At 38.8% G+C, this 25,510-nt stretch overlaps 1 protein-coding gene across 2 annotated transcripts; it reads right to left on the bottom strand.

The window, feature by feature from the left end:
• Positions 1-201: 201 nt before the first annotated feature.
• HSPH1 (heat shock protein family H (Hsp110) member 1) lies at positions 202-24,319 on the bottom strand. 2 transcript variants are annotated; one of them, XM_057489841.1, is made up of 18 exons: positions 23,803-24,314; positions 21,082-21,139; positions 19,032-19,172; positions 18,186-18,308; positions 16,374-16,473; positions 15,117-15,250; positions 14,435-14,679; positions 13,594-13,822; positions 12,050-12,156; positions 11,671-11,804; positions 9,235-9,443; positions 7,516-7,647; positions 4,936-5,073; positions 3,894-4,019; positions 2,612-2,719; positions 2,389-2,508; positions 2,007-2,168; positions 202-1,094 (listed from the first exon to the last, which is right to left on the bottom strand). In XM_057489841.1, the coding sequence occupies exons 1-18, from the start codon at positions 23,907-23,909 to the stop codon at positions 891-893; spliced, it is 2,577 nt and encodes an 858-aa protein (XP_057345824.1). In that variant the 5' UTR covers positions 23,910-24,314; the 3' UTR covers positions 202-890. The 2 variants fall into 2 exon arrangements, with proteins under 2 accessions (XP_057345824.1, XP_057345831.1); XM_057489848.1 differs by lacking the exon at positions 7,516-7,647 and having other exon boundaries at positions 23,803-24,319.
• Positions 24,320-25,510: the final 1,191 nt, after the last annotated feature.

Genomic DNA, 25,510 nt, shown 5'->3' with positions numbered 1-25,510 from the left:
TTTGTAGTTTTGAAAACTTTCAATAAACATGCAACGTTTCTTTCAGGAGAAAGTAAATTTCATTGAGAAAAGAGGAAGAAGCATATATAAGGAACAGCAAAAAAGTAGAACCAGATTTTCATACAAAGTTAACTTCATTGCTGCTATCAGTTTATACTACTCCAATCCCATTTTTAAATTAGTGACAAAATTGTTTAGAAATGATACTGTACGGTGAACTTTATTTTAAAGCTCATAAAAGGCTTCACAACATCAGTTACAAACAGAATCAACATTTTTCCATTTTACACCTTCACATGACAACGTACTGTATAACGAGAGATTTGAAGTTTTTGTTTTGCATGCTGCTAACACATTTCACTAGTTTTTACTTTACTTGTTGAATTTTTAGTAATACCAAAGCAAGAAGTCATAGTCTATTGGACAGAATTCACCTTAGAAAGCCCTTGTGAAACCAAACTTAGTCTTGTTGATAAACATCCACACCCATACACATGCGGAAAGAGAGAGCAAAATGCAAGAAAACTACCTTGGCAGGAACAAATGCTTAAAGATTTTAATCACAGCCCTCTTGAACAAGCAGTACAGTTTATTTTCTCCAAAAGACAAAAGTCAATTTCATCCTCAGTGATGCAAATGGTAATACTGCACAGAAGCTTAGTATGAATTCACAATTCCACAGGAATCTGAAAGTTACCAAGGCAATTTTCCCTTTCAGGATCGTAACGACTACAGACTTAAGCTTTTTCTCTTTTTCCATATGATACACAAAATTTCTAAACATCCTTAAAAAAGAAAATATAAATAGTCTCAGTATGTTAATGTAGAATCACATACTATGGCAAAAATATTTCATTGACTGAAGAGGGACTAAGCCAACTGAATGTTGTCTAATCCAGGTCCATGCTGGTGGAACTCTTCTCATCAGGGTAGCATTCACCGTTCTGATGAGGTGGCTCGGCGTCATTACTTCTGCCTTCTAAGTCTTCTTCCTTTTTATCCATGTTCGGGCCATTTGGAGTTCTTTCCAGTTTGGGTGATTCAATTTTTGGTTTGGGTTGGGTCACGACGGGTTCACAAGTGTCATTCAACTCCTAAGAAAGGAACACAGAACTGCTCCTGAGATTGTGCCTCAGGCCCATCCCGTTCATTTTCAGTTACTACCCTACTTACCTGAGCCACTGTTTTTTTCTACGAACTCCAATTATACAGATCTCAAGGAATTCCATTTTCCCATTATATTTGCCCAAACTATTGCTTGAAGCCTGATCAAAAGAGATTCTCCTCCTCCAGTGCATCAGGGACTTGGTAAATTCTCACAAATTAACTTCATTTAATCCTCACATTATTCAAATAGGAACTATAATCCCCACCAATGGAAGAAAATGGCCAAGCAGTCAAATAACTTTACCTCAAGATCAGAAAAACTAGAGAGCGGAGCTGAAATTCAAGCTCACAGCTCAGGACTTCAAAGGCTCACACTTCTTTAACCTTCACTGTGTTTGAATGTTCTTCCAGTTCCTTAGTTTTCTTCCCAAATTCCCTCAAGCCTCACACACTCGGAAGGCCCTCCCGGATAGAACACCAACGTGCGTCCTCACTGCTGCCCAGTATTTCCTGACCTGTCTGACTCTATCTTCACCCCAGCACTCATCACCATGTGACACACTTCTATGCTTGTCCCCTGTCACCCTGCTCGCCCAGCAGCTGGCTCCACGGGGGCAGGGCCTTTTCTGCACACTCTGAGTTGAACCCCTAGAACAATGGCTGGTGCATGGGAGGCGCTCAACAAATGTATTTGTTGAACTTTATGAATAAATGAAGAACTGGAAGTTTAACAGATTATAAAGTCTTCTATACTTTGCGATAACAATAATGACCTAAGAAATCTGGTCTCAGTCAGAATGAGGTAAAAGTTTATAGGAAAAATGGCTACCTTTAAGGTTCAAATGATTCCAACTTGAGTCTCCAAGAAAACACAGCAGTGAACGTTAGACAACACTCACCTTTATTTTTGCTTTAATGTCCTGAGCCCGAACAGCCGGGTCCTGATCGAGACTCTTTTTAGCCTGAGCATTCATGACATTATTCATCCACTCCATCACTTCATTAACAGACTTCTCAACCTTCTTCATTTCAGACTCATCAATATGGTTATATTGCTCATCCTGAATGGAAAAAGCATGGTCGTTCTGTAGAATTAAGTATTTAAACAGTAATGTCTAATTTGACCCAATTCCCCAGGAAGTTTAAATCTATCTCTGATCTCAAATACCAAAAATAAGTTTCTTATTTAAGAACATTTGGCTCGCAGGAAAGGTTCTTCAACCTAAAGATTAGCTGACTGAAATCTAGGGTGACTTCCTCACTATGTACAGGGAGACTCACGTTATTTCTGAAGTCGGCTGCTGTCTTGGCATAGTGCTGCAGTCTCTGTCCCAGTTCTTCAAACATTTTTGGCCGATCCTCAGCTTCCTGAAACCGAACTTTAACGGGAGTGCCAATTTTCTAAAACAAAATGTTTTAAGTTAATGTTTGTCCAATTATATTTTAGAAGTCTACAGTCTAAAACACAGGTACTACTTTCTAAGGGTGAGAAGGGCCTACCTACCATTAATTCTTCCAGCTTGTCAACATACGCTTGTTTGGCTTGGTCTTCTCCTTCTTCATAGAGCCAGTTTTCAGTCTCTGTGAGCAGTTTCAAAAAATGTTGATGATCCTATATATAAAACAGGAAAAGCATTATTAGTGGCCATCTTACTTTAAAAGAGTTCACAGTAAAATAGTCATCCTCAGAAATGTAAATCCAAGTAGCAAATCTTATTTCTAGGAAGGCACTCTGATTAGCTGGAATCTCTTCACTGAACAGTATCAAGGAATAATAAACACTCTCCCATTAGCCCCATACAGTATTTTACACAAGGGATCAAAGGTTCTTCTTTGGCTTCTTTTACACAGAGACATCTGAGAATTTCTGGTAAGCCGCTTTGATTGACTTACAGTATTAATGTCAGAAGTTCATTTCAGGACGTGTACACACTGAAATGGGGTCATGGAAGAGCAGTTAGGCTCCTTTCCTACTTTCTCAAACAATGAGGACTTGATCAGTAACTTTCTATTCACTTCCACAAATTATCAAATACTGGAAGGGAAGTTAGGTGAGTTGACAACTCAAACACTGAACACATGAAATTAATCATTGCTAATGAATTCTTATAAAGTATGTATTTCGACTAGCCTGGCTTGGATCATCTCTACTTCAGAATTCTAATCATAATCCAGGAAATGTTAGGGCAGAGTTGAGAACTGAAATATAAAGTAGCCTGAGGATCTTAGGATTGAAATAGATTCCTAAAGGTGAACAAAAAACTTCAGAATTTGAAGTTAAAAAAACCATCCTGGATTTCCATGTGATGATTGTTTTCCAAGTCCCACCTTTCACAGCTGTGCTTCTGAGATTTATTCAGAGCCATGCTGACTCTGGGGAGCTTAGAGAGCGGCTAGAGGGAATAATGGTGCCTGATAAATTCTGCAATGACTAGAGCAGCAAGTCTCATGGGACAGAACAGTGACACAGAGCTTCCAAGGGACCAGTCATAAAAGCCTCAGGGCTTTGAAAGCAATGGTTTTTCTCTTATTGATCCTTCATAGACCCCACGACTATAACATCATAGGCCCTGAATAAATGGTTGACACCAAAAGCGCATTGGGATAAGCGGATAGAAAAAACCACACATGACTAGTGAGCTTCTCTATGACTTTGTTTATACAATTTCTATTTCAAGTTGTTTTCTCTTCTCCAAAAGCTTATTACATATTCTAGAAATTTAAATGTCAAATTTGATACTGAACATTTTATATCAGATAAACTAAGAACAGAACTCTAAACATACCTGATCACATATAAATTTTTCATATGGGCCACACAGCTTATCCCTGAACTCATAGACATATTCCTCCACTGCATTTTTAGCATCGTTTCTTTCTTTTTCCAGTTTATCCTGCATTATCATTTTACCCTGTCAGGAAACAGAAAAGGTTAATTCTAGCCTTCTGTTATCTGTAAAAATTTTAACTAGACTCTGGTGTTCACAAAAGCAACAATACCAAAAAACAAAAACAAAACAGTTCTAATTTATACCTCATAAATTCTTCCAAAAAATCCTGCAAAGGTCCCCATTTTCTAAATTCACATAATGTCTCATGGGGTTTTTAACATTTACCTATTACATAGTATTATATCTGAAATGTGAAAACTAAGAAAAAAACAAAATCACTTTTATATATTTATTTTCTTTTCTGTAGTCATAATATGGTTATCTCATATTGGGATTAATATTAGCTAACATAACATATAACATTAATCCTAACACTTGGCCATCACACTTTAAAATCAAGGTAAGACAAATCTACTTATAGTGCATTTATCTGTATCTGACATGATCACGTCAAATATAAATATAAATATATACAACTTATTTGCATCAATTCAATAAATGGAATATAATTTATTGTTAAATAAATGTCTAAACACAATGTGCCCATCCCAGTAAAGGAAAAGTGAATCCCAATCATCTGACACGTCCTAGCCCACAAAGAAGCACAACCTATCTTAATAAAAATACTTAGTGGGGCCTGAGATACCACCTGTATTGTGCTGTGAAGGGTACACCAGCATCCAATTTCTTCCCAAGAACTTGGCAATCAGTTTTATGCCAAGCAGAATGTTCTATGGTAGAATATATATCTCTAATAAGGATGCAAAAATAGAAACAAACTTGTTCAACAAACTAAACAAAATTTAGTTTTGGCTTTATCTTATCCCTAAAAATATTTAAAACTTAGGATATGGGAAGGTATTATAGGCATTTACTTATCAGAAATATGAGTAACGGGGCCAAATAATTGAACATATTCCGAAATGGCAGTTCTTACCTCTGTCTCAATGTACATGTTGAGAAGGTCTTTCCCCAGCTGCCAGACCAAGTTGGCTTCAATCGGCAGCTCGACATTCACAACCTTTATTTTGGGTTTTTTAGCTTCTGGAGGCTGATCAACTTTCTTTTCATTTGCCTTAGGAAAAGGGGTAGTAAAAAATGGAAAATTCTTAAATGATCCTTGGGAAAAAAATCTCCCTATTATACTTACTGATAACAGGCAATATGATTCTAAAATAAAATCTCTAAAATCATAAAGATGGGGAATGAGTAAGAACATCTAATTCCCAACCGCCATGTTAAATCAGGGCTGCAATTAAAACATGCTACACTAAGAATTCACCAGGATATTTTTCTCTTTTGTTATTAATCTCAATTGCTCCACCTAAAGCTTTTCTTCATTGGTCTTTACTTTCTGTAATGCCTTTAAGCAATATTTGTGACTTCAAAATATCAAAAACATTATTAAATTACCACATCTTTAAATTATAGTCCAGAATCTAATAGTAACCTAAGATAGACTTTCACCTAAGCTAAACATGTTAGGATCAGTTCTAGTCCTGTATCAGTCCCTATATCCCCATATTATACCTGTTTAATTACAATTAGCACTATATAGATGAATACCTTTTAAAATTTCCAACTGAATTGGAGAATACATACACACAAATACACACACACACACTGTATATACATATCCTTATTCCAACTATCTGCCTTTGAGTCATATCACTTCTTACAAGCAACTCCACAAAGTAAAAAGAGATAAAAGACTCTTAAAACAGCAAGTGGAATGATGTAGCAAATATTAACAGTTTACCGTAGTGTTTCAAATATGTAAATACTGGGCTAAAGAAGTAAGTATCTCCCATGGTCTTTATCTTTTTAAACCTTTTCTATGTATTTCATTTTTGCGGTTTCCTAGAATGACAAATGACGAAGAACGTCATTCAGGAAACTCAGCTGTAGAACAGACTCGAAGATAACGGGGTATAACACGCCCACGCCGGCTGGGATGGAGGTCAGGGAGGGGTCACGTCAGGAGACACAAACACTGCCACACTGGGTAGTGGGGGGCTACAATGATACTAACATTCTAGGTACTTACAGGAGAGATGGCCACTTGAAAGAGGTTTGAGAACATGCCTAAAATTACAAAGACTGAGGTGGTACTGGGACCTGTTTCCTAGACTGGCAATGAAGATCCAGTTAGTCGGCCTACAGTCCCCTATGCCGCCTGCCGTTTGGTGCCCGTGAGAACCTCCAATATACTGCGCGTGCTTTAGGGGGCAAGAGCCACAAGAAAAAAAAGATGACACCTACACACAGCCAAACACAGAAGTGCAACAAATACTCGGGAAACCAGTGGATCACAGTGCATGCGGGTCATTTAAGTCAGGGTAAGACTATCCGGCAGTACAACGTTAAACCAGCCACGAACAGAACCAAACCCATCACAGAACGGCACTGAGTGTGTTGTGGAGCCCTCCAAAGGGGTGCATGGTAACGTTCCAAGGGCTTGACACAAGCGGCCCCACGTACAACTAAGAACATGAGACGCTACCGAACGTCATGTTCTAGACGGGGACTGAGACTATCAGCACGAATCAGTTAAGGCCTAACCCTAAGTGAAGGGAAGTGAGCTGAAATTAAGGAGTGATTGTTGTGAAGAAAGCAATGTTATGCCACCATCATCATGTAACGCCTTAACGGGAATAAAGAAGGCTAAGATTAGGACCTATAGCTCATATCAGGACCCCATAGATCAGCAAGGCAAGGCGAGACCGAACACTGGAAATTTTGCCGAGTCTAAAATGTATGTTAACCCCAATGAACAACTCTGCAATGTCTGAGAGCAAAGAATTCTATCCTCTGAATGTGAGAGGAAACCACATCACTAATGAAAGGTTAATACTTTACATGCAACTTGCACAAAGAATGAGGTTCTACAAAACAGAGTGATCTGCAGTAACAACGGACACCTCCCCAAACCCATCTGACCATGATCTTCAAAGGTTTGATTAGCAGCTGTTATTTTTCAAGGGAAACACACAACTACTTAATTTAGCTTCCAGTACATACTGTGGAAGTACAGCAAAATAATGATTACTTTGAAATGCAATCTGGTTATTATCAGATCACAATTAATTGATTTAAATTCAACAGGTGATTTGAGACAAAGTTTATACTAGACTCCTATAGCCCATGTATTTATCATCAGTCTAATTCAAGTGTTAACTGATCACACAGCACTGCATGTGTCTATTTCTGCTTTGCACATTAGCAGATACCCTGGGCACTAGAGAAAACAAAGGCTATGCACTGGTCTCTTGTTGCTTGGAATGGCAGTTAATCAAGAGAAGCTTTCAGGTGAAAAGCAGGATATTCAATTCCCTCAGTTGAGCTTGAGAACCTCGAACTGGTTTTAGATGAAAATCACATAGAAAATCAACATGAAAAATCCTATGCAGAATAAGAGACCTTGGTGCTTGCTCTTGAAACTGCAGATTTAATGGTGTCATTAATGATCACATGGTGCAAACATTGTCTAACGGAATGAACTAGAAGAGTCACTCACTTTGTCAGCATCTGGGATTTTGTTTTCTTCTGAGGTAAGTTCAGGTGAAGGGGGAGACTGTGAGGTTTGTTGGCCATCGGTTTGTACCTGGGGCTGTGTTCCAGCTTCACTGTTGTCTTGCTGGATATTTTTCTGAAATGAAAGCCCAGGCACAAAGGATGTAGACAGCAGGTGTACTTGTATAAATTTAAAAGGTTATAGGGCACCAAAGACAGTATGCTCAGTTTCTGAAATCTTAATAGATGTGGGAAAAAGATACTGATTTAAAAGTAAAATGAACACAAGACACTCGAAAACTTCTTAGAAATTTTAAACCTGCAAGAAATTCTTTGAATGACAGCAGTTAATAGAGTTAAATAACATAAGCAGTAGGCATTTTGATGGTGTGATGACAAACAAGAACTCTCCCGTAAGAAGCTTTCAACTAGCCTTGTGCAGTTATTAACTCTCAAAATCACAGGAAACAGGTGCATGCTCCAGGCCTCTCTCCCAGAAACAAGATGCTGACGACTTCACCAGCAGGCATCATGCATCCCAACATGTTTCAGTGAACCCAAAAGTTACGTAAAATACCCAACTATCAGTTATTTGGGGGCTGGTCATTTCAGCAGACAGGCAAAGCCCTTCTCTGTCCACTTTCTCTCTGTGACCCAGCTATTCACATCTCACAAGATCTCTGGACAAAGAACATATGCTACATGTTAGTAGACCTCAATTTCCAGCAAATCAGTGCCTGCCACGATGTTTTGCATGTCAGGGAGAAGCATGAATCATTCACTACTTTCTGTCCACCCTGAAGTCTCTCTTATTTTTCTTTCAGAGCTTCAAGAGTCTAAGGCACTAAAATATTCAGAAGCAAGGCACTCCTGGTATGTACATCCAAAAGGGACTAAGAGATTGATAGAGCCGGTGTTGGAATAACAGGGTCTGTAGCCAGGTAAGAGAGTATACAGCACGGTCATTTAACTCATTACATCCGAGTCTTTCTAGATAAGAACACAACTAAGGCTCAGATGTTAATGCTCATTAAATGTTGCAGAATGATAATAGTAATGAGTTCTCCGACCACAAGATACCACACTTTCTCACATCTGAGCTATACTATACTGGCTGCTCTTCATTTAAGCTATTTCTGATTATTACCCAGAAGTAAACAATAGTTGATTTTAAAGTTTCTTAAAATTCTTCTGTTGACCATGTATAACAAGCATTCATGCTAATGGAGGTCTAAATTAAGAACACAAACAGTAACTTTCTTTCTATATTCTACACTCTTTTCCTCCTTCCTCCCAATATATAGCATTTCGTGTAAATAAAAGCAAGTTTTAAAAATACCAAAGCTAATTTTGCCATACAATTTTTTAAAATTAGCTTTAATATTAGGCATACATTTCACCAAATAGTTTTGTAATAGCCTTATTTTCCTTAATTTTCAGTCAACATTTGACTTTTTGAAAACAGTCTGTCTTCTACACTTCAAAAAACCTTTACCTACTCTAAATTGTCAGATACCAGTTTAAATTAAGCTACACAGAATTCAATCACACTCCACCGAATTCCAGGCAATATATTACTATCACTTACCAACTGCTGCTACCATCATTACCCAAGATTCTAATAAACACTGAGAAAAACCTATTTTAATCTTTCTCTGTCCGTCCTCTAGAGTCTGGAATTAAGTCTCCAATACCCGAACCCCAAGCCTGGCCCCCAGCTCACATCAGCGTCCCCGCTCTCGGGCGGCCTCCGGGGCTGGCCCTCCACGTCCGCCTCCACGGACGGCCCCTCGCTCTCCTCGGTGGGGACTTTCTCCACCATGGACGCTGTGGACACGGTGAAAATGCCGTGGGTGTTGACACGGACTTTGACTTTCACTCGAGATTTCTCTCCATCTTTCTGCGCAGAAACATTCTGAACTACAAAGCGACCTAAAACAAAAAGAAACTGACAATTTTAGAAGTGAATCTAGATTTCTATGAAGACAAAAGGCAAGAAATAAAGGTTGATAGTACTGCTATTCCAAAATCTCCGCTTTCTTTACCAACTGACTTTAAGTCGTTTACTGTACACTATAAACATATCCTCCTAAAAAGACTTCTAAGTATACAGAATACTTATCCTCCTTGAGATTGGGTCTTACTATGCTTAGAACTTTCAAGCGCGAGGGTGCTCTCGGGGCTGTTCTCACTCCACGCTCACCACGCAGAGCCTGGGAGGCAATGACGGGCGCTACCCCCCTCCCCAGCGTGCTTCTCCAGCTGCGTGACACAAACTAGACGTGAAAGTCTGTTAGCACATGAAAGGCAGATGCTACCCAGCACACGCTGCATTTTAATTTTATGGAGTCTTTCAGAGAATACTGTTTTTCTAACTGAATAATCAAACCTTTTCCTATGTTTTAAATAGGTGAGCTAAAACCTGTATCAAAGCCTGAAATTACTAAGTATTATAATAGAGTAGTTTCAGAACATTACGGAGGAGGAGGGAAGAATGCTGATTGACCCAGACTTTCTGGACTTGAATCCTGGCTGTGTAACCTGCTGCAAGTTAGTTAACCTATCTACGCTTCTGTGGATTAAGTGATTACTGGGCACGTAATACTGCACCAAATGCTAAGTGTGAGTTATCAGCTTTATCAATGAGTACTATTATTCCAGAGACCACTAAACCAAAATTAAATTATTTTGAACCTATTATGTACAAAAGACTGAGATTTAACAGCCTTGTAGTTAAGGTGTAGTCTACACAAACACACTGCAAGTTACAGATTTAATGCCCAGGTCAGTGAAAGATGTTGCAAAAGACCTTTAATTATCAAATCACTAGTTTGGGAAATAACTGCCATAGGCCCACTAAGCATTTACTATGGGGTATCCCCGAGGAGTCCCATGAGAGTGCAGACGGGTCTTTAAGAATGTGCAAGCCTTTCAGTTCAGATGGTAACATGAACAGTTTGATGCCATGTGAAGAGCTTGGACTTTACCCTCTGCACAATAGGGAAATAATGTGGGGCCCAACCTGTCAAAATTTTAGTCTATATATAGTCAATGCTTTCCCAAATTAATTTCTTACCAATAAATTTTTAAGAACTGCTAAAAAAAGAAAAAAAAATGTAAACCTTCTGTACCACAGCATTTTTAGTCTTAAGTAGTAAGAAAAGAAACATAATCGGCCAGTAAAAACTCCTTCAAACAATGTTGTTAGGTAAAGGTGTGGGGCCAGGGTCCACCCTGAAAAGATCTAGCATTACTGCCGATTTACTCGGAGCCTGACAGAGACATCTGTGCAGAAAACACCTAGAGCTCTCCCAGAGTCCCAGTTACTATGGGTCAAACTACATGGATAGTAAAAGACGTATTTTTATTTTTTTAATTCCAATTTAATTTTTATATATTAAAACCGTTATACTTTTATTATACTATTATATTTAAATTACCTGTGTGACAAATGAATATATGCTTATTGAAAATATTCAATTCACACATAAATTTGGGGAGTAACAGAAGAAAAGAAACATTAACATTCCTCCCTTTTCCAGTATGCTCAGGACTTTGGAGTTACCCATTCGCAGTCTTTGGTGCTTATCTTTGAGGTCTTCATATTATAATACGCTTACATGCCAAATGTATAATTCAGAGATGTCCGCTCTGTAAACAGGAACTGTTTTATACTAGACAAATGACTGCGTGACTCGCTTTCTCCTAACAGCACCTGCAAATCTTTCAGGGTACATCATCTATCACAGTAGTTCTCAAACTTCAGATGCATTTTTTAAAAAGATTACAATACAAAGGTACATTTGAGAAGCAGTTTCCCTTCTGAACTGGAAGTAACATTCTATAAGTAACATTTCCCATCTAGAAGATTAGAAGTAGGCGGCAATTCTTCAAGTAAAGACTGTATCAGAATAGGAAAAATATTAGTGTCCCTAAACATATATACTTGGAGATACCGGCAACACTAGCAAGTCACTTCATCATTATAAGCCAGTTTACTTAACCATAAAATGAAGAAATGTCTTCATTACCATTATCCTAAATCAAAAACGTCTTCCCAGGGAACTATGTTCGACTCAACATTGCTAAAAATAAGAAAACTTTTTAAGTTTGTACACTGACTAAGCAAGTCTTTAAAAACACGTAACAAATTGCTTACCTATTTTTGCTTCTGGATATGGAACTCCGTGAGGATCAGAATAGAAAGCTTCTAGCTCGAAAGGCCCCCTTCTCAAGAAGGTGAGAACTTTGGAGAAAGGAGCAGCGTGGTTCCGAGTGAACACTTCATGAACACTAGAGGAAGGAGAAGGCCTTCAGTATTTCCAACATTTAAGCTTGCTGTGATGCACAAACAGAATAAACTAAAGTCTCTATCAAATCTCTCTCACCATGTATAATACCAAAATCAGAGAAATATTTCGATAAATTTGGTTGTTCAAAGACCCCAGTTAATTAAACATTCTAATGTAAAAGTCACTTGTTAATTTCCTTTTTTATACTGAAATACAGTACTCTGGAAGTTATCTCCTACCACATACCCTTCAGTATCTTCTGAATCATGGTTCCAAACCAGAGATATTGGAAAAGGAACTGCATCTGTGATGGAAAATTCTCTAACTTTAAAGGCTGGGGAAAGGATTGCACACTTGAAGAAAAAAAAAAAAAAAAAAAAGTTATCAGGAGCATGTAGATTCAACCACCTATTAATAAAAAAATCAATTCAAATGGGATGAGTAGGGTTAAAATTCAAATTCAAAACTGTTTACAGTGTGTCACCTTAAGCATATGATTTATCATCTAAATACGACACCTGTCACTAGGTACAGAGACAAATGAACACAGTAAGCTTAGGACAGCAACTGTCAGTTAGGAGCAAGATTCACAGGGGCTTAGGAAGAAACCTGCTGTCTTTCCAGAATACCTGATAGCCGACTATCACTTCGGAATGTGTATATTCATCCACAAACAGCTCTGTCCACTCTGCTTCTCAAATGCTAAGAAACTGAAAAAGGGTAAAATCCAAAATCTTCCTATTTTCAAGTAATTTTATGAATGAAGCAAGCAATGACAAACTCAAATTTGGGGTAGATGACACATAGGAGACAAATGGATTTAGATTAGTCACATAAAAATTACTATGTAGACGACTAATCTAAAAGTTACTTAATCCCTGATTAGCATAGGATTCTTCAAAAAGAGGCCAAAATAAGCTCTATTTCTAAACAATTTTCCTCCAAGGTTTCTGGGAATTAGATTTAGTCAAGGAGGCACACCGCATTATCAAGGAAAAAGCAAAAACAAAAACCCCATGATGGATCACAAAGATACAAATAGATTATAAGTAACAATCACTATCTACATAATCTTCCTTTTTAAGTTTTAAAGAGTAGTCTAATACCTTTGTCTACATAATCTGTTGCTTTATATTAAAAAAAAGTGCCAACTAGATCAAAATTCAAGCACGTTATCCTGAAACTTTATTTAAACTACTTAGATTTGACTATAGTATTGGGACTATAAGCTATTACCCATTTTCTTTTTTAATCAATAACTTCTAGATTTGCTGTTTTTACTTTGCCCAACAAACTTCCTGCCTCTGAGCTGCCTTACTTGATAAGAAACTTAAATCAATTCAGAGGTGGGGGGAAACAGCTGTTTTCTAAAACCAGGGCTAACTAATATTCTTAACCCTGGAAATGGCCCCAAATCAATTCCTTATTACACCAGGTTGCCATTCTCATTCCCCCACATGTGCTTTGGAAAGACTGTCACCACCACCCAGCAAGTTAGTGCATTCCAAGCTGTGCTTCCCGGGACACCCTCAGAATCATGCCTGCTCCTAATGCCCAGATTGAGAGACATAAGCTCCATAGTTCTTTGAATCTTAAATTCCCTGGATCTCTCACATTTGAAGATCCTTGTCCGGCCACAGCCTTAGAAAAGGATTTAAAAGTAACTCCCTTGTGATACCTAATTTGGCCCAGGGCTCTGCTTACTCTATGACCCTACCACAATGAAATAAAACAAAGCAGAAATGGTTCAAGAAATGAGCACCAAGAGGAAGAGGCTGGGAAAGCAGTACCTGGAGTGCACATCCTCTGGCTACGGCCTCATCTGCGTTGAGCGTGGTGCTGACATCTTTTCCAAAGAATTTGGCAATTTTTTCTTTCACAGCTGGAACTCGTGTTGTGCCTCCAACTATCTCAACAGCACTCACATCTTCGACTTTGAACCCAGTTTGTTCCATCAGTGAATGAAGGGGAGCTTCGATCTTTTCCAAGAGTTCAGCACAGAGTTCTTCAAATTGTGCTCTTAGCAAATAAGAGGAACATGTTATAAATCTTTAGACCAATATTCCATCCTTAGTTTTTAAAAATAAGTCCTATCAACCCAATGAATTTTGTTTGTCTTTTCTTCCCCTCAAACACCCTGGATTCCACATGGGCCAAGTTTAACTCTACTACATAATTTGTAACTTTTTTTCCTGTAAATACACAAAGCAGTTGCAGAAAGGGGATGGGAGAGATAATAAGTTCTATTGGAATTACTTTAGAAGAAATCTATTTTATATTAAGAGTGCTGTTCTACTCCTAAATGTTTTATGTCATTCAATTCTATTTTAAATATTTATTCCCATTCACTTCAAAATACTTCTGTGAAATATTTTGCGAAACCATATTCAATTTCTCAGAAACACTAAAACATGAAAAATAACCAAGACTCCATCATGAGAGCACTCAGCCAACATCTTTGTAAAAACCCTCTTTGCAGAAGTGACCCTAGTGCAAATGATCTTTCTATATGCAGCATACGTACGATCTTGAAATATAAGCCAAGCCTCCAAACACTACGGCTGGAACTGACACCTGGGGCTGTAATTTCTGAAAGAAGTTCTATTTAATCTGGCAGGATTCAAAACCCACCTGTTCATCTTTCCCGAAACATCTTTGTCATTCATAAAGCACTCGATATTCAGTGGCAGGTCCGTGCTGTTAGAGCTCATTAGCTTTTTCAGTTTTTCACACTCCTGATACAGACGAAGGAGGGCTCGAATTTTGGATTTTGCATCCAACTTGTACTTAGTTTTAAATTCTGCACAAAAATGTTCCACTAACTTTTCATCAAAGTTTTTTCCTCCTAAGAAAGGATCAAAGGCTGTTCCAAGTACCTAATTTAGTCAAAACAACAAATATTCTGGTTATTTTTAATTATATTTTTATTGAGAATTTTACATATAGCTATTCAAACAACTAAAGACTAACAGGCACAAGACTTCTTTTTAAAGTACAACATGAAATCCAAGTCAATTAGGAGAAATGTAACTACAAAATCCAAATGAAATGCTAACTTTTTTTTTTTACTTTTAATGATTACACAGAAGATAATCTTAAAAAGCTTTTTTTTTCTAAGCAAGAATACATTCGAGGATGCCAGGACAATAATATCATCTTTATAGAGATCAACCTTAGGACTAATTCCTTGTTCATGCCATTACCCAGAGATCTTCATTACTAAGAAGTGCATAGTCAAGCTCAGTAGCTTACAGTAACAACAAATATAACACATTTAATGTTTTAGTCACTTGCTTCCAATTTATGTCTTTACCTTCAATTTTCCCTTGTTAAAGGCACAGGCACACACTTGAAAGGCTGAGTGTCCCATATCAACAAAAACAACTATCCGAGGTTTCTCATCCCAACATGGTAGATCCTGCTTATAAATCCCATAATTCAAAGCAACTACAAAAAAAAGTATGTTTCAATTCTTCTGTTCACATTTCTCAGGAATTTCATTGTTACCAAAGTAATTACATGAGGAAATTTGACTATACTTCAAATAATCAAAGGTGAACATGTTTCTTTTATACCAGACTTCATACTAATTTTGTGGGCATCAATTGCTTCTTCCTTTTCTGATTTTAGAACAATACTCTCACTTTTCAATGTATGAAGAGATGAGACAGAGAGACATGCATGTTGCAAATACAATGAAATGTAACCATAAACATATCAGATCCATTACACAATACTTACATTTTAACCACAACCTGCCAGGAGACTGCTTATTCAAAAAAATTAAGAATTTAATAAACAACTACAGTAACGGCAGTTCCTACCAATGTTTTTTAGATCCAGAGCAAATAAATCATGTTAGTTTTTTTCTGAACTTTGAAACCACTGTATTTCTAATCATGTAGACCTAAGAACACACCTTTACCAATATGAATTAAAGAGTTAAAAAAAAAAACTATTACAAATATGCTGGACGGAAGTCCTGTTTGCTTTGCTTGAATGCACTGAGTTGTGACAGAGCTCATCTGCAATCAATCAGAGTAAGCGGATAAAAGCTCTAGGACTGCTCTGTCACCACGCTATCCCTGCCTCAACACAACGCCTGGCAAATCACGCAGCTTAAATCAGTATTTGGTAGAAGATGATCAATAGCTAACTACATATACTTAGAAAACATGAAAAAAAAATTAAGCTAAATCAATACTTGTAGTCAAGACAATTGTGAAACCCAGAATCATAAGGTTTGGGGAAAACTTGTTTCTTAACTAAACACACTGTAAAGAAATAAAAAACTAAATCCAATACACCTAAGCCAAAGGATTAAAATAACATAAAAGAATTTTCTAGTGAAAACAGATTCCTAAGTTTGAAAAAAAAAAAAAAAAAGCCAATTTCTCATTAAATATAATCATCTGAAAAGCTGCAATTTTTGCTTTCAAACCTAACACATTTTTTAAAAGGCTGTATTTCCACATCTACATGAAAAAGTATTTAGTAATAGCATCTTCGTGTGTCTTAAATCTAGGTTTGATAGGCTACCACCCACTTCTACACAAAGTCTTACTCTTACCAGCTGTCATGTCATTCATAAGCCTTAAGCAGTTGAGGCCAACAATCTGTGCAGCATCTAATACAGACCGCCTCTCAGCATCGGTGAAGAAAGAGGGGACCTACGAACAAGAAAGATTTTTAACTTGTCTGGAACACAAAAATATTTAACAAATTCTCACAACCACTTATAATAAATTCAAAACAGTCCAGCCAAGTCATAAAACAACTAGAACTTTAGACTTAGTTCCTTAACTTTCAGAAGAGTTAACCACTTTTCAAGACTTCCCTAAATTATATTATCAAAGTAATCTTTATTATAACCAAGCTATAACCCAAAAAATTGACAGTACTCGTAACAGTTACGAGAGAGTACTCACTGATAGTTATTTAAATCTAATAGAAAGTTTTAAATATAAGTGGATAAAATACCATTTCCAAACTAGTCTTAAATTTCTACTGATATTTGGAAATTATAATGCTAGGTCAACATTTAACGTTAAATACAATTAAGCTGTAGGTAAATACTATAGAACATCAAGATAACACAGAGCTAATTCTAGCATATGCTACTGCCATTTGGTTTTGACTGGCTGAATCTAAGCATTAATAGAGGAGAGGATACCTTCTAATTCAGTAGACCTGTTAAGATCACAAAAACATTTTTTGAAAAAGCTTGTTGATTTTCCTAAAAGGAAGAGCAAAAACAGCTCAAGGGGTGCAGTTTCTTATGGTGTTCTGTATCTTCGCTTTCTAGGACATGATTTTAACAGGGACACTCTCCAAGAAGAGGATCTAACAATCATTCATAGACCTGCTTAACTGGAAAGTGCCTAGGAGGAGACTTAGTACAGTGGCTTCCACATATTTTTCTTAAGTATTTGTAGATGCTTTAGAAAGATAGCAAAGAGCAATGGTGGGTCTCTGCTCACCTTTCAAATCAGAGCACTGTGTTCAACAGTTTTCTATATTAGGTCATTTAAAAATAAAAATTAAGTTAAATTAAAAAAGAATGACTACTGACGTTCAACTCAATTCTTTAATTTTACCAGAGACTAATAATATAATTTCTCCAAACAACAGCCATATTGTTTAGTGGAACACCTTTGTAGCGCAATGGCAGTAAGGGAAACTTGGGTCCCTTTGCCTCTGGTCTTTCATGCACTGGGGTACACTGCCATAAGGGCTTCCAGCTGGTCTGGGCAGGCTGCCCTGACTGTGGTGCCATGCAAAGACCACGGTGTAGGTAGGTCCATCACAGACCATCCTGGTGCAGAGCATAACCACAGCAGATCAACAAGTGATCCTAGGTGTTTGGGAAAACAGGATTTACAACCACCTTTCTTCAGTGTCCAAATAAAAGATGGCATTTGTCCATTTCAAAAATACTCCTTTATCTATCAATTGTCCACTGGAGGTAGTGGACTTACCAGTGTTAAAGATCTAGGTTTGTCACCACTGGTAGATTACATTTAAAACTTCTAATGCACTGGTTCTCAAATGAGGGTGAATTCTGAAAAAGCTCTCATGTAAGTATGCAAGTCACCTAACAGTGCATTAGCTAACCATACTGGAATATCGCCCAATTCAACCAATCAGTCTTTATTTTCAAAAAGCCCCAGATTTTGATTTGCACTTCCCATCAAGAACCTTTGCAACTTTTGGCCTAAAATACACTCCCAACCTACTCCAAAATGTTCCTGAACATGATGCGAACACAGTCCAGTAGGATTCTGATCTCCAATAACAGAGCATCTGTCACACATTTGATTCTTAAGAGTAACAGAGAAGGGAAAGTAAAACACAATGCCTTGCTGATGAATTCTGTACTTACTGAAATAACACAATCTGTCACTGGTTTCTTGAGGCTGTTTTCAGCAGTTTCCTTTAACTTAGTCAACAGCATGGCCGTTATCTGCTCCACACTAAATAGATGGTCTTCATCCATGTACATTACCTATGTTGAGGACACCATGTTTTCAGCACTATCACACTTAAAGCTACATGCTAATACTAATTTCCAAATACATTACATATTCTCTTTCAGAAAATCTTTGTTATAATTGTTTAAAAAAGAAAGGAAAAGAAAGGTAACAGGGAAAGGAAAGAAAACACAGGAAAAAAGAAAGGACATTTCCCCTACAGATGAAAGGGAGGGGAAAAAAAAAAAACTGGGGCTGATTTCTTCCCTGTCCAAAAGAACCAGTCAAAACATTATGGAAGGTAGTAAATTTCCACTCTAATTGAAGAGATGAATCACTGGGATAAATATTATTTTGTACAGATCATAAGACAGGAATGTCTCTGCTAGTTTAAAAAAAGATTTCTGATTGTATTACACTCTTGCTCTCCAAACAACTGCAACTGAAATAGACTTTTGTTTGATATGACAACATAATTTAGGTTTTATAAACACCACTAAGTAAACCTAAATCTTAACAACTGCCAAGAAGTTACAAGAAACACAAATTACATTACAGCAGAGCATATGCCATTTGAATAATTCTCAAAGACAACTTACACACATACTTACAGTTTTAAAAAAGCTGGATGAGAAAAAAAAAGGAATAAAAAGACTATCTTTGTCCAATTAAAAAATCTGAGTTAAATATTTATTAGGAATAAAGTACTCTCCTCTATAAATAGTTTCCTATTAAGGAGTCCAAGGTTGCTCCATTACCTTTATTCCAACACCACCATTTTTCATTGGAACTAAATCGTAACTTAAGTTTTCCTTCTCCTTTTGAATGAAGGGGTCATTGAATGCTCGGCCATGAAACCTCTTGAAGTTAGACACGGTATTGTTTGCATGAGTGATTTGCTGCAAAAGAAATTAATTTAAAATTTTTCTAATTTCAACACCTACCAGTACTTAATAACAATTTTACAGAAAGTCACCTGTGCAACTCAAACCATAGGGATGTAAGTAACTTTCCCTGGAACCCTGAATTTCCCCATCAATGAATGGATTTCATGTTTCCTTTTCCCCTCAAAATGCGTGATGGTAGGCAGTGAGGGAGAACAAGAGGCAATACTGTTACCACAAACTGTAAAATAATTTAAAAATCTGTATGATAAGTCAAAGATGGTCAAAGTATCACTAATAAAGCTCAGAAGAAACCAAGAGATGCCTCACTTTAACTTTTTTACTGAACTTAAGTTTTCTAACCCAGTAAATGAACAAGTAAGGAGATCTAGAAGAATTACAGTCAAATTACATATTTTTAAAGAGTTAATTGTTATAGTAATTGCTAAGTGGTCAGGATAATACTTTCGTGCCACAAAACAGATTGCTATTTTTCCTACTAATAACATGCAAGGCTAATTATCTATACCAAAAAACATGAGGCAAGGAGAATTCAAAAACTTTATAAATGACTTAATTAACTTTAAATTCATGCACATCACTTTCGATGATTCGACTCTGGATTAAAATGTCCCACTTTATAGTATATTTCACTCACAGATGTCAGCAGTGGCAAACACTTAAAATACAGAAATAATTAAAAGATTAAAAACTAAGACTGATAAAATTATAAGCTTGAAAATATAAAAACAATTTACTATTTATTTTCTCAGATCTGCTTCTTTTAAAGGGAAGAATACAGCTTGGCAGTACTAGTTTTCAGACAATATGGAATTTAAGAATACGTCTATACTAAAATTCTTTGTGATTCTAAAACTGAGATGAAGTGCATCCAGGAATCTGTGAGCTAGATAGGGGCCTCATTTAATGCTCTGCATTTAACCACGGAAGTGCAACAACATCTTAGGCTTGGGATAGCAGTAATCTTTAGGAGATTATTACACTTCACTCAAGTGCCTCTCTTCCTTTTGGGCATGTCATTTTGTGAGTGAATAACTATTTATCTTCTCCCCTGTTTTTCCCTCTTTTGTCTGTATCTCTTCCAACTAGTCATAATACAGTATTTCAAGAATTAGAGTTTGGTTTCTTTTTTAGCAATACTATTTTCTGTATTTAAAAGTATTTTTGCAAGTATTATTTTAAAGCCTCTCAAAAGGGGCTTCATATTTCACATTTTACTTTATTTTTTCTCCCCAAGGGCTGAACAGTTAAGTGAGCCCTAAATGGGGCAACATACATAAATGAGTCACATTAAGTAGTTTAACAACTGAAATTAATTTCAGTAATTTATTTAGCCTAATATATCTAATACTATGACTTCAACGTGCATTCACTATAAAATAGATTACTTTATTTCAATTTAAGTCTTCCAAATTTCATGTGTATTTTATACTTCACATTTCAATTCAGAGCAGGTACATACCAAGTACTCATTAGCCACATGTAGCCAATAGCTATCATATTAAGACAACACAGATGTAGGCAAAAAATTCTCCCAGTCCTACCTTGATTAACCTCAAAACGCTTTTCAGCACAGAACTTCTAAAAGGAATCTTAAATGAGTATTGTAAAAAAGTCACAGAAAAGCAACTGATTTATAATTTTTAAAAATTAAATAAATTAGGAGGTAGCAAAGTTACTAAAAATTAAGGTTGGCAGATTAGAAACTTAAAGTAGATCTTATTCAATAAAACAAGAAGGGGAGAATGGAAAGAAAAAATAACCATCTAAGGGCTCATAAAGAACACTTGCATTACGTTACTAAAACTCAAAAATAGATAGGCTTAGGCATACTCGTGTGTGCCCTTGAGGTTTTGCTTTGCAAACAGCCCCTTTAAAAAGTGACCAGAATTCTCTAACATACCTGATTTTTGGCTGCTACTCCAATTGTTCTGTTTTTTGATCCAAATGATATGACCGATCTAAAAGACACAAACCACATGTTCCAAAAATGTTAAAAAGCATAAATGTGGATATTTTTAACTGACAAGAGAAAAATTCTCATACAGATTTCCTACCCATGGTTTGGAGGGGAGAGGCCCAAGTATAGCACAATTCTGGAATCTACAGCTTTGGGCAGATACTCAAAGTGGGGTCCACTTAACTGCTACTCTGCAAATCCAATCTAGGTAGCAGTCCTACCCACCACCCTCCCAAAAGTCTGCTCATAACATCAGGGGACATTTTCCAGTACCTCAAGTACCATGGTAATTCAATTACCAGGAAATGGACATTAGCTCTGAAGAGTTTAAGGGTACGACTCATCTAGTCCTAGACATGTGTTAACAATACACTCACTCTACTTCTCAGTCACAACTCTATACAAATCTAAATCACAACTCTATACAGAATCACTGTCATTACCTACTGCTGTCATCATATGACATCTGTCTCTTCAGGATAAAAAGTCGTTACATAAACCCCAACAAGTAGCATACAGATTGCTTCTGGAGTTTAACAGAACAGAAGTGAGCCCCACGGAAGACTCTACTTCAAGATGTGTAAAAATGATGCAGATCAAGTCCACAGCAGAACTGAGTATTTGTGGGGAAGGAATGAATTATCAGTTACCTTCTCAGCTTAGAAGAAAAGTGACTTGTGAATGTGAGGCAGCCTTCTCAGAAAGGGAAATGAAAGGGCAGCACAGATAAGAGGCAAGCACAGGAAAAGTCTTGTCAGGAGGAGCTAAGTGAATTTTTAGGATTAGAGGGCAGGCAGGAGTAAAGGTAAACGAGGTGAAAAAAATGGGACTATACGGAGGGCATTAAATACCAGACTGAGTCAAGTTTAAGTTTTGCTGTAATACAGATATCCTAGAGCTAGTTTAGATAAGCAGGTGCTAAAAGGCATCTTAAAAGCCAAGGGTAAGTAATAATGGTGAATGTAATAACCACATTGTTTTTCTTGTGAAACCTTCATAAGAGTGTATATCAATGATACCTTAATTAAAAAAAAAAAAAGCCAGGGGAAGTGTTCAAGCAAAGGCTAGACTTTTAAGATACACTTCAGAAACAAAGTATTAACTCACAATGCATTTCAGAAAGAGTATTACTCTAAACTCACAATACAACTGCAGAATGAATTCACTCATTTTCCAACAGGAGAATCAATCCTATTTAGCAGAAATTAATAGCCAATGCAATTGAGCCAAACATTTTAAGAAAATAAAGTCTTACTGCCCTCAGTTTACATTTTTTCAGAGACATGTCTTTAATTTCGGAGTGGTCACTACAGCCACATACACATTTTTTCCTATTCTCTGTTGAACAGCTTTTCTTTTATTGGATCAAAAAGAACAAAGAAGTAAACTGAACCGAGGCATGGAAGTCTGATACAGTCTTCTTTCTTACCATACTCCAATTACAGAGCCCTCTGCGCAACTCAAGTACTGACTGTAGGCTTGCAGATAGGCAGAATCAGGGGTGTTCAGGGAATTCGTCTTCCCAATGCTACTAGCATTCTCAAATATTCAGATTTTCTGATTTTTCATACACCTTCAGAAATGTTCATCTCCATTCAAATAGTGAGACAAGCCCAGTCATTTTGCCTTTGGGCTCAATGTTTCATTCTACACTTTTAATCTTGAGTTTAAGGCATTTAAAAATAAATACCTACATTAATTTCCCTGAGAAGCATGCATTTGTTTCTTCAGAAAATAAGCCACTCCAAAAAGCTGCTTTTTAAAATGTTACCCTTTGCCGACCCATGCTAATGCAGAACACAACATTTAATTCAGCGACATCCAGTCATCATCCTTTTCGGGTGTTCCGGCACAAAACGATGCAATTTTAATTTTCTCTTTTACTTAAACGGTACAAAATGAGGAAAAAACTGGAGCATGATTTAGGATTCCTCTTGGAAAGAAATTCTCACAAAACGAAAAAGAAAAGGACCCCAGGCAAAATGATCTCAGGCAATTAAGACAAACAAACCACCTTAGCAACCCACAGAATGGGTAAGAGGCACACTCATCAAAGGGGCGGCTCTGGTCGCTAACAACAGTCCGCCTGCCCCCTGGACAAGCAGCAGCCAACAGGCTCTGGAAGGTTCCAGTTCATTTCGAGATTCACAATGCGGAAGAAAAAGGCTCAGCTACCCCGGCTCTGCGGTGTGCAAAGACACGCTCGGAGGGAGGGGGACGAGCTGGGGGCGGCTCAGCCAGCTCAGAGAGGCCGGGTGGGCACACGGGGGCGGCGGCGTTAGAAGCTGGCTAAGGTTTGCCAAGAAAAAGGAGCGAAGTCGCGGGCTTGGCGGCAGCCCGGCCCCCTCCAGGAAGCCCGCCCAAAGTGACGACCCCAGGAGACTCCACTCGGACTTCTCTTGGCCCCGCGAATCGCCGAGACACCCCCTGTCCAATTCGTGGCGGCAAGCTCCCCACCCCAACTCCTGCACAAAATCCTGCCCCGCCGGGGCCCTGGTACCCAGGCCTCGGGGAGGAGCGCTCCGCTCCCCACATCGCCCTCCGTCCGCGGCGGCGCCCCGCAGCCTGCCAGCCAGCCTGGCGTCCCCGAGACCCCCACCCCCGCCGGTCTCTCTCCTCGCGCCAGGACCTGCCGCCAGCGCCCCCCCGCAGACTCCCACTTACGGGGTGCACCGGTCGCTGAACTCGTTGGCGATGGTCTCGATGCCCCCGGCCCGGGCCACCGCGATGTAGCAGCTCTGCGAACCCACGTCCAGCCCCACCACCGACATGGCCGGCTCGCGGTCTGCCTCCGCCTCGGGTTAGGTGTGTGTCCTCCGGCCGCCGCTTCCTGCCCCTGTCGCACGCCGCTCCCGCGTGGCCCGACCACTCCTCTGTCACTCGCGCAGACACACGGACAGTCGGCCCGTCTGGCAGCTCCGGCCTCCCGGGGGCCGGTGGCGGCTCGCAAAGGAGTAACCACGGGTGACCACGGGTGAAGGCGGCGCTCGGGTATTCGCGGGTCGCTCCACAGCTCCGCCGACTGCCTCGGTCACCCGCGCGGCGCTCAGCTACCGACCCAAAAGGGGAGGTTCCAATTCCTCTGCCTTATGTATCTCACTGATGAGAACTTTCCAGAATCTGCGGCATTTACTCACCGGCGCCTCCACCGGCCCCTCCACGTGCCACTTCCGCTTCCTTATTCTCGAGCCTTCTCGAAAGATTCTACCCAATGGGTGGCTGCTCCCTCTGGGGGCGGCCGCCGTTGCCACGGTGACAAGGAAGCCGCTCCGGCGCTATTGGCTCAAGCCGCCTGGCTGACCCGCCTACGCCCCCGCCCTCCCCAGCCAGAGGCTCTTTGCTGTCCTAATAAAACGGGCAATGAAGAATAACTCGAAAAATCGGGATCTTCATAATTTACTAATGGGTGATGGTGTCCGACACTGAGACCCTAAAGAGAAGCTGGGCGAGCGGAAGCCGACTCCGCTTCGGCAGAGACCCTAGTCCCCTGGACCCTGAGGAGGCCGACGAGCTGGCCGGAGAGCACGTCGGGAATCGTAGTCTCCTTGAGCGACTGCGTTCCCCTTGCATGCTGGGATGTGCAGTCCCGGCCGCGGTGCGTGCTGGGACCCGTCTTTGTCCTGAGAGGCTCCCGAGAGGCCGCGTGTCTTGCAGCGCCTTCGCGAGCTTTCGCTGGCGGTGGCTGCGTTTCGCTTGCTTGCTTGTTTTGTATTCGCTTTTATTGTGGTCTGAATTACCTTAGAACTGGTAAATTATGAATTAGAAGAAGGAATTTCTGTTTCAACCGCTAATAATAAGCACAGGGCTTGTGTTAAATATAATTCTTCAGCCCGCAGGATATTCTTTTGTGGAATAAAACGTTAGGGGTTTATGCTCCTTTTTTTTTTTTTTTTAAGGAAGCATTTTTAGATGTGCATTAATTTGGAAGGCTCTCTGCTGTATCACTTTCTTTTTATTTTTGATAGGCCTGGCTTGAACGGACCTAGTTCTACCCTACCACTGCTAGCTGTAAAGTAAGAAGCTTTGCTTCCCGTTTGATCAGGAGCAGCGATGTCTCTATTAACTTATTTTCGGTAAAAAGACAAGGCAAGCAAATAAAAGAAGAAAAGGTGGACCTCTGCCGCTATGCTCAGGTGTTTTACACCCTCTACCTTTTTAAGTTTGGTAGTTCCTTGCTGCACTCAGGCAGGCACATAAAAATACAAGCACAGTTCAAACGTGTGTAACTGGGTAAATCAGGAGTTGAGACCTAAAGTGAACAAAAATTTAACTCCTGAGCAGTACGACAATTTTTAGGAGGTTCAGTCAGAGACTAGGCTAGAAGGCCAGGCTTACGTTACATACAAAATAAATAAATTGTTTCTGCTTTTTT

This window comes from Manis pentadactyla, chromosome 2 (assembly GCF_030020395.1).
Source record: "Manis pentadactyla isolate mManPen7 chromosome 2, mManPen7.hap1, whole genome shotgun sequence".
In the NCBI taxonomy this organism is placed as follows: Eukaryota; Metazoa; Chordata; class Mammalia; order Pholidota; family Manidae; genus Manis; species Manis pentadactyla.
This window is presented reverse-complemented; position numbering and strand designations above follow the sequence as displayed.